At 39.1% G+C, this 10,047-nt stretch overlaps 1 protein-coding gene across 7 annotated transcripts in view; it reads left to right on the forward strand.

Annotated features, from left to right (window-relative positions):
• LOC128227884 (anoctamin-4-like) overlaps nucleotides 1–9,442 on the forward strand; it is a 39,219-nt gene extending 29,777 nt beyond the window's left edge. For all 7 annotated transcript variants that reach the window (XM_052938799.1, XM_052938800.1, XM_052938801.1 and 4 more), the window contains one exon: nucleotides 6,502–9,442. In XM_052938799.1, coding sequence (XP_052794759.1) covers nucleotides 6,502–6,517 — 16 coding nt within the window. In that variant the 3' untranslated portion in view covers nucleotides 6,518–9,442. The remainder of the gene's footprint in view (nucleotides 1–6,501) is intronic.
• The last annotated feature ends 605 nt before the right edge of the window (nucleotides 9,443–10,047 follow it).

Below are 10,047 nucleotides of genomic sequence, written 5' to 3' on the forward strand. Positions count from 1 at the left end.
TAGGTAAAGGTGCGCTCAGTTCAGTAGGTAAAGGTGCGCTCAGTTCAGTAGGTAAAGGTGCGCTCAGTTCAGTAGGTAAAGGTGCATTCATTACAGTAGGTAGAGGTGCATTCATTACAGTGGGTTAAGATGCACTCATTACAGTTAGTAAATATGCATTCATTACAGTGGGTAGAGTTGCTCTCATTACAGTAGGTAAAGATGCATTCCTTGCTGTAGTTAAAAGTGCACTCATTGCAATTAGTAAAGGTGCACTCATTACGTTAAGTAAAGGTGCACTCATTACGTTAGGTAAAGGTGCACTCATTACAGTAGGTAGAGGCACTCTCATTACAGTAGGTAGAGGTGCTCTCATTACAGTAGGTATAGGTGCACTCATTGCAATTAGTAAAGGTGCACTCATTAAAGTTGGGAAAAGGTGCACTCATTACAGTAGGTAAATGGCACTCATTACAGTTGGTAAATGTGCACTCATTACAGTTGGTAAAGGTGCACTCATTACGGTTGGTAAATGTGCACTCATTACAGTAGGTAAATGTGCACTCATTACAGTAGGTAAATGTGCACTCATTACAGTAGGTAAATGTGCACTCATTACAGTAGGTAAAGGGGCTCTCATTACAGTTGGTAAATGTGCTCTCATTACAGTAGGTAGAGTTGCTCTCACTACAGTAGGTAAATGTGCACTCATTACAGTTGGTAAAGGTGTATTCATTACGGTTGGTAAAGGTGCACTCGTTACAGTAGGTAGAGTTGCTCTCACTACAGTAGGTAAATGTGCGCTTATTACGGTTGGTAAAGGTGCACTCATTACAGTAGATAAAGGTGCACTTTTTACAGTAGATAAAGGTGCACTTATTACAGTAGGTAATGGTGCACTATTACAGTAGGTAAAGGTGTACTTATTATGGTTGGAAAAGGTGCACTCAGTTCAGTAGGTAAAGGTGCGCTCATTACAGTAGGTAAAGGTGCACTCAGTTCAGTAGGTAAAGGTGCGCTCATTACAGTAGGTAAAGGTGCGCTCAGTTCAGTAGGTAAAGGTGCGCTCAGTTCAGTAGGTAAAGGTGCACTCAGTTCAGTAGGTAAAGGTGCGCTCATTACAGTAGGTAAAGGTGCGCTCAGTTCAGTAGGTAAAGGTGCGCTCAGTTCAGTAGGTAAAGGTGCACTCAGTTCAGTAGGTAAAGGTGCGCTCATTACAGTAGGTAAAGGTGCACTCAGTTCAGTAGGTAAAGGTGCGCTCAGTTCAGTAGGTAAAGGTGCACTCAGTTCAGTAGGTAAAGGTGCGCTCATTACAGTAGGTAAAGGTGCGCTCAGTTCAGTAGGTAAATGTGCGCTCAGTTCAGTAGGTAAAGGTGCGCTCATTACAGTAGGTAAAGGTGCACTCAGTTCAGTAGGTAAAGGTGCACTCAGTTCAGTAGGTAAAGGTGCGCTCAGTTCAGTAGGTAAAGGTGCGCTCATTACAGAAGGTAAAGGTGCGCTCAGTTCAGTAGGTAAAGGTGCACTCAGTTCAGTAGGTAAAGGTGCACTCAGTTCAGTAGGTAAAGATGCGCTCATTACAGTAGGTAAAGGTGCACTCAGTTCAGTAGGTAAAGGTGCGCTCAGTTCAGTAGGTAAAGGTGCGCTCAGTTCAGTAGGTAAAGGTGCACTCAGTTCAGTAGGTAAAGGTGCACTCAGTTCAGTAGGTAAAAGTGCGCTCAGTTCAGTAGGTAAAGGTGCACTCATTACAGTAGGTAAAGGTGCGCTCAGTTCAGTAGGTAAAGGTGCACTCAGTTCAGTAGGTAAAGGTGCACTCAGTTCAGTAGGTAAAGATGCGCTCATTACAGTAGGTAAAGGTGCACTCAGTTCAGTAGGTAAAGGTGCGCTCAGTTCAGTAGGTAAAGGTGCGCTCAGTTCAGTAGGTAAAGGTGCGCTCAGTTCAGTAGGTAAAGGTGCACTCAGTTCAGTAGGTAAAGGTGCGCTCAGTTCAGTAGGTAAAGGTGCGCTCAGTTCAGTAGGTAAAGGTGCGCTCAGTTCAGTAGGTAAAGGTGCGCTCAGTTCAGTAGGTAAAGGTGCGCTCAGTTCAGTAGGTAAAGGTGCATTCATTACAGTAGGTAGAGGTGCATTCATTACAGTGGGTTAAGATGCACTCATTACAGTTAGTAAATATGCATTCATTACAGTGGGTAGAGTTGCTCTCATTACAGTAGGTAAAGATGCATTCCTTGCTGTAGTTAAAAGTGCACTCATTGCAATTAGTAAAGGTGCACTCATTACGTTAAGTAAAGGTGCACTCATTACGTTAGGTAAAGGTGCACTCATTACAGTAGGTAGAGGCACTCTCATTACAGTAGGTAGAGGTGCTCTCATTACAGTAGGTATAGGTGCACTCATTGCAATTAGTAAAGGTGCACTCATTAAAGTTGGGAAAAGGTGCACTCATTACAGTAGGTAAATGGCACTCATTACAGTTGGTAAATGTGCACTCATTACAGTTGGTAAAGGTGCACTCATTACGGTTGGTAAATGTGCACTCATTACAGTAGGTAAATGTGCACTCATTACAGTAGGTAAATGTGCACTCATTACAGTAGGTAAATGTGCACTCATTACAGTAGGTAAATGTGCACTCATTACAGTAGGTAAAGGGGCTCTCATTACAGTTGGTAAATGTGCTCTCATTACAGTAGGTAGAGTTGCTCTCACTACAGTAGGTAAATGTGCACTCATTACAGTTGGTAAAGGTGTATTCATTACGGTTGGTAAAGGTGCACTCGTTACAGTAGGTAGAGTTGCTCTCACTACAGTAGGTAAATGTGCGCTTATTACGGTTGGTAAAGGTGCACTCATTACAGTAGATAAAGGTGCACTTTTTACAGTAGATAAAGGTGCACTTATTACAGTAGGTAATGGTGCACTATTACAGTAGGTAAAGGTGTACTTATTATGGTTGGAAAAGGTGCACTCAGTTCAGTAGGTAAAGGTGCGCTCATTACAGTAGGTAAAGGTGCACTCAGTTCAGTAGGTAAAGGTGCGCTCATTACAGTAGGTAAAGGTGCGCTCAGTTCAGTAGGTAAAGGTGCGCTCAGTTCAGTAGGTAAAGGTGCACTCAGTTCAGTAGGTAAAGGTGCGCTCATTACAGTAGGTAAAGGTGCGCTCAGTTCAGTAGGTAAAGGTGCGCTCAGTTCAGTAGGTAAAGGTGCACTCAGTTCAGTAGGTAAAGGTGCGCTCATTACAGTAGGTAAAGGTGCACTCAGTTCAGTAGGTAAAGGTGCGCTCAGTTCAGTAGGTAAAGGTGCACTCAGTTCAGTAGGTAAAGGTGCGCTCATTACAGTAGGTAAAGGTGCGCTCAGTTCAGTAGGTAAATGTGCGCTCAGTTCAGTAGGTAAAGGTGCGCTCATTACAGTAGGTAAAGGTGCACTCAGTTCAGTAGGTAAAGGTGCACTCAGTTCAGTAGGTAAAGGTGCGCTCAGTTCAGTAGGTAAAGGTGCGCTCATTACAGAAGGTAAAGGTGCGCTCAGTTCAGTAGGTAAAGGTGCACTCAGTTCAGTAGGTAAAGGTGCACTCAGTTCAGTAGGTAAAGATGCGCTCATTACAGTAGGTAAAGGTGCACTCAGTTCAGTAGGTAAAGGTGCGCTCAGTTCAGTAGGTAAAGGTGCGCTCAGTTCAGTAGGTAAAGGTGCACTCAGTTCAGTAGGTAAAGGTGCACTCAGTTCAGTAGGTAAAAGTGCGCTCAGTTCAGTAGGTAAAGGTGCACTCATTACAGTAGGTAAAGGTGCGCTCAGTTCAGTAGGTAAAGGTGCACTCAGTTCAGTAGGTAAAGGTGCACTCAGTTCAGTAGGTAAAGATGCGCTCATTACAGTAGGTAAAGGTGCACTCAGTTCAGTAGGTAAAGGTGCGCTCAGTTCAGTAGGTAAAGGTGCGCTCAGTTCAGTAGGTAAAGGTGCGCTCAGTTCAGTAGGTAAAGGTGCACTCAGTTCAGTAGGTAAAGGTGCGCTCAGTTCAGTAGGTAAAGGTGCGCTCAGTTCAGTAGGTAAAGGTGCGCTCAGTTCAGTAGGTAAAGGTGCGCTCAGTTCAGTAGGTAAAGGTGCGCTCAGTTCAGTAGGTAAAGGTGCATTCATTACAGTAGGTAGAGGTGCATTCATTACAGTGGGTTAAGATGCACTCATTACAGTTAGTAAATATGCATTCATTACAGTGGGTAGAGTTGCTCTCATTACAGTAGGTAAAGATGCATTCCTTGCTGTAGTTAAAAGTGCACTCATTGCAATTAGTAAAGGTGCACTCATTACGTTAAGTAAAGGTGCACTCATTACGTTAGGTAAAGGTGCACTCATTACAGTAGGTAGAGGCACTCTCATTACAGTAGGTAGAGGTGCTCTCATTACAGTAGGTATAGGTGCACTCATTGCAATTAGTAAAGGTGCACTCATTAAAGTTGGGAAAAGGTGCACTCATTACAGTAGGTAAATGGCACTCATTACAGTTGGTAAATGTGCACTCATTACAGTTGGTAAAGGTGCACTCATTACGGTTGGTAAATGTGCACTCATTACAGTAGGTAAATGTGCACTCATTACAGTAGGTAAATGTGCACTCATTACAGTAGGTAAATGTGCACTCATTACAGTAGGTAAAGGGGCTCTCATTACAGTTGGTAAATGTGCTCTCATTACAGTAGGTAGAGTTGCTCTCACTACAGTAGGTAAATGTGCACTCATTACAGTTGGTAAAGGTGTATTCATTACGGTTGGTAAAGGTGCACTCGTTACAGTAGGTAGAGTTGCTCTCACTACAGTAGGTAAATGTGCGCTTATTACGGTTGGTAAAGGTGCACTCATTACAGTAGATAAAGGTGCACTTTTTACAGTAGATAAAGGTGCACTTATTACAGTAGGTAATGGTGCACTATTACAGTAGGTAAAGGTGTACTTATTATGGTTGGAAAAGGTGCACTCATTACAGTAGATAAAGGTGCCTTTATTACAGTAGGCAAAGGTGCACTCATTATGGTCGGTAAAGGTGTACTCATTATGGTTGGTAAAGGTGCACTCATTACAGTTGGTAAAGGTGCCTTTATTACAGTAGGTAATGGTGCACTCATTGCAATTAGTAAAGGTGCACTCATTAAAGTTGGGAAAAGGTGCACTCATTACAGTAGGTAAATGGCACTCATTACAGTTGGTAAATGTGCACTCATTACAGTTGGTAAAGGTGCACTCATTACGGTTGGTAAATGTGCACTCATTACAGTAGGTAAATGTGCACTCATTACAGTAGGTAAATGTGCACTCATTACAGTAGGTAAATGTGCACTCATTACAGTAGGTAAAGGGGCTCTCATTACAGTTGGTAAATGTGCTCTCATTACAGTAGGTAGAGTTGCTCTCACTACAGTAGGTAAATGTGCACTCATTACAGTTGGTAAAGGTGTATTCATTACGGTTGGTAAAGGTGCACTCGTTACAGTAGGTAGAGTTGCTCTCACTACAGTAGGTAAATGTGCGCTTATTACGGTTGGTAAAGGTGCACTCATTACAGTAGATAAAGGTGCACTTTTTACAGTAGATAAAGGTGCACTTATTACAGTAGGTAATGGTGCACTATTACAGTAGGTAAAGGTGTACTTATTATGGTTGGAAAAGGTGCACTCATTACAGTAGATAAAGGTGCCTTTATTACAGTAGGCAAAGGTGCACTCATTATGGTCGGTAAAGGTGTACTCATTATGGTTGGTAAAGGTGCACTCATTACAGTTGGTAAAGGTGCCTTTATTACAGTAGGTAATGGTGCACTATTACAGTAGGTAAAGGTGTACTTATTATGGTTGGAAAAGGTGCACTCATTACAGTAGGTAAATGTGCACTCATTACAGTTGGTAAAGGTGTATTCATTACGGTTGGTAAATGTGCTCTCATTACAGTAGGTAGAGTTGCTCTCACTACAGTAGGTAAATGTGCACTCATTACAGTTGGTAAAGGTGTATTCATTACGGTTGGTAAAGGTGCACTCATTACAGTAGATAAAGGTGCACTTTTTACAGTAGATAAAGGTGCACTTATTACAGTAGGTAATGGTGCACTATTACAGTAGGTAAAGGTGTACTTATTATGGTTGGAAAAGGTGCACTCATTACAGTAGATAAAGGTGCCTTTATTACAGTAGGCAAAGGTGCACTCATTATGGTTGGTAAAGGTGTACTCATTATGGTTGGTAAAGGTGCATTCATTACAGTAGATAAAGGTGCACTTATTACAGTAGGTAATGGTTCACTATTACAGTAGGTAAAGGTGTACTTATTATGGTTGGAAAAGGTGCACTCATTACAGTTGGTAAAGGTGTACTTATTATGGTTGGAAAAGGAAGGCTTATTACAATATGTAAAGGTGCACTCATTAGACAATAAGTTGTGATTGACTTATCCCCTTTGGAAAAAAAACTTATTCATTATAAGTTATGGATTATATCAGCTCAACTTCACATATAAAACATATCAATACAAAGCATGTTGTTTTCCTATTTCAGAGCCCATGAGAAGTGATGTAACTGACTGTTGGGTGGAGGGCACCTACTTCAATAAGTTCTACTTTTTCTCAACACCATGTAATCATTTCTCAATGTACAACCTAATAATATTGTAGAAGAACTTCATGTATACTTTATTGTAGTTGTTTAACAGGTGTTGTGAATAAAATGACATCTATGTGTGGACATTGATGAGGAATTGTGGTTTCAGGGATATCAAGGAAACATCCACATGTGCAGGCCGGCAGGCCCTGTGTCATCTGTGCCAATGTAGATTTGTGTCAGTGCATACATTTGTAAAAATATCTTTCATAATTCAATTTTTTATACCTGTGTTAATTGTAAAACCATTCACCATTGCAAAATATTCTGTTTTTAGGTATTCATTTTTAGACTGACACCCAAAAGAAATATATGAATCTTAAAATTTAATGTAATTAAAACAAACTTGATTTTCTTTTGCAATTTTGAAGCACAGCTTCTTTTATGCTGCACTCTCACAGATTGAACATTTTGACAACTTTTTTTTTGTCTTGAAATGAGCCAATTTTTGCGAATATCCATGGAAACGAGTTATACAAGACGGCTTACAAAAATTAGATTGCAGATTTTAATATTTAAGTACAAAAATTGATGTTTTATGCATTTTTCATAAACCGTTATTTTAAAACGGAAATATGAAAATCTGTGATCTGAGTTTTTGTCAGCAATCTTATATCACTGGTTTGCAGATATTTATGCAAAAATTTGCTCTGTCCAAAACAAAAAATAAAAAAAGTCGTAAAATTGGTGTATCTGTGAGAGTGCAGCTTTAACTTGTGTACAGAATGTTACTATGTCTCAAATCTTGTCTGTGATACTGTGATAGATATACCAGGTACATTTGCCATATCAAAATAATTCTATTTTTTATATAATTTGAAAAAATAGCATTGTGAAAATAATGTTGTCTTCATGTTATCTAAAATCAATTGTGTTACATTTTATATATTAAAGGTAAATTGTCATAATATTAGCAGGTAATACATTATATGTCCGCTCAATTTCAAGAAGACATTTACATGTATTTGTAAACTCATATTTCATATCCAGTGCTTCAAGTAAGCCAATTAAGGAGTGTTTTCTTGTGAATTTACTAGCCTTTTTAATTGAACATTCTGCGAAGGTTTTGTTAAGGCTATCAGTTGGCCTGTGTAATGAGACGGTTTTATTGATGCTACCAATTAGCCAATGTAGTGCATCCTCATTCAACAGAGGATTGACAATGATTTATCTAAGGCATAGCATCATTGGTCTGGTTTACATAAAAGGTGTAATGAGCTGGTTTTATCCATGCTACCAATTTGCCTGTGTAATGAGCTGGTTTTATCCATGCTACCAATTGGACTGGAAAGAATAAAGTTTCATAAATGATACCAATAAGCCTGTGTAATTGGAAAATTTTATCAATGATACCAATTAGCCTGTGTAATGGGAAAGTTTTAATCAATGCTACAAATTGGCCGGTGTAATGTGTTTTATTAATGCTATCAATTAGTCTGTGTAATGGGAAAGTTTTATCAATGCTACCAATTAGCCTGTGTAATGGGAAAGTTTCATCAATGATTCCAATAGGCCTGTGTTGTGGGAAAATTTTATCAATGATTCCAATAAGCCTGTGTATTGGGAAAGTTTTAATCAATGCTAAAATTTGCAGGTGTAATGGGAAAGTTTTAATCAATGCTACAAATTGACAGGTGTAATGGGAAAGTTTTATCAATAATACCAATTAGCCTGTGTAATGGGAAAGTTTTGTCAATGATACAAGTTGGCACTTGTAATGGAAAAGTTTAATCCATTATACCAATAAGCCTGTGTAATGGGAAAGTTTTATCAATGATACCAATTAGACTGTTTAATGGGAAAGTTTAATCAATGATACCAATAAGCCTGTTTAATGGGAAAGTTTAATCAATGATACCAATAAGCCTGGGTAATGGGAAAGTTTTATCAATGATACCAATAAGCCTGTGTAATGGGAAAGTTTTATTAATGATACCAATTAGCCTGTGTAATGCCTAATGGAAAAGAATTATCAATTCTACTTATTAGCCAATGTAATGGGAAAGTTTTAACCACTGCTACAAGTTGGCCGGTGTTATCAGAGGGTTTAATCAATGCTACTAGTTTGGATGTTTAATGAGATTGTTTTTTGTATTTTTGCTACCTATTCCCCCCATGTAATGAGATTGTTTAACCAATGCTACCAGTTTGCCTGTGTTATGAGGTGGTCTAACCAATGCCACCAGTTTGCCTGTGTTATGAGGTGGTCTAACCAATGCCACCAGTTTGCCTGTGTTATGAGGTGGTCTAACCAATGCCACCAGTTTGCCTGTGTTATGAGGTGGTCTAACCAATGCTACAAGTTTGGCTGTGTTACCAATGCTACATGTTGGGCTGTGTTACAAGATGGTTTAGTGAATGTTACCAGTTGGCCTTTCTAATGAGGTGGTTTTACTGAGACTACCTGTTGGCCTGAGTAATAAGGTGCTTTTACAAATGCTACCGTTGACCTGTGTAATGTATAATGCTGACCAAATAGAAAAAAGGTAGTTACTAAATTGACAGGATGGACATTGTTTATAATTATTGTATGTTTTATATATATTATCAAAAGAGGTTGTGCTAACATTATGTCACATGTGTCTTAATAAATCACTTCCTTATTATATATCTCAGCTTAGTACCTCGGATCACCAATGTGATATCTGAGCAATAAGAAATCTCTCTTTAATGTTATAAACGTTTTTCTTACAGAATAATTTCTGACAAGTTTATTTAGAGTTTATTTTTAGGGTAATCATCTTTCGTATACATTTATATTTTAGGGTAACTTGTGTGACCTTTTACTATCTGTTAACTTTTCTACTAGTCATTTATGAATAAAAAATTAGAATCTTTATGTAATTTTGCAATTCTTTTACTGTCTGTGAGGCCTGAGCTTTTGCTTGAAGAATGTCTTGTTTATTTGTTGTTTGTCTTCTTGGCTTGTTCCTGTAGTTTCCATATTACATTGCAGGGGCGGGTCCAGGATTTGAAGTTAAAGGGGGTTGAACTTAGGGGTATAACTTTTTGACTTGCACCCCTCTCTTTGAATTGAAATTTATTTGGTTTAAAGTAATGGCATAAGGGGTTCGGGGGTGCTCTCCCAAGAAATGTCCAGCGTTATCTAGTCCGAAAGGTGAATTTAGGGGGTATTTTATTACTCTTTTTTATCCTATATTGAAATTAAATGTAAACTTGGACACCCTGGATCCGCGTGTGCATTGTCGTGAACTTACACATGTGCAGTTACATCATAGATGTATCAAGAATTCTTGCTTTAGCATGCATCTTGAGCCCTAGTGAAAGTTCAGTTCAAGGTCATGGTCAAATGTTTGTTCGCTGTCCTAATATAACAAGTTATATATTCTTTATTGACTGAAAAGGCACAGCAGAAGATAATATGAAGTTTTGGTGAATTCCTGAGCAATCTAAGAAATACTGTATAGGAAATATTTTTAAGCC

The sequence above is a fragment of the Mya arenaria genome, chromosome 3 (assembly GCF_026914265.1).
Source record: "Mya arenaria isolate MELC-2E11 chromosome 3, ASM2691426v1".
Classification (NCBI taxonomy): domain Eukaryota; kingdom Metazoa; phylum Mollusca; class Bivalvia; order Myida; family Myidae; genus Mya; species Mya arenaria.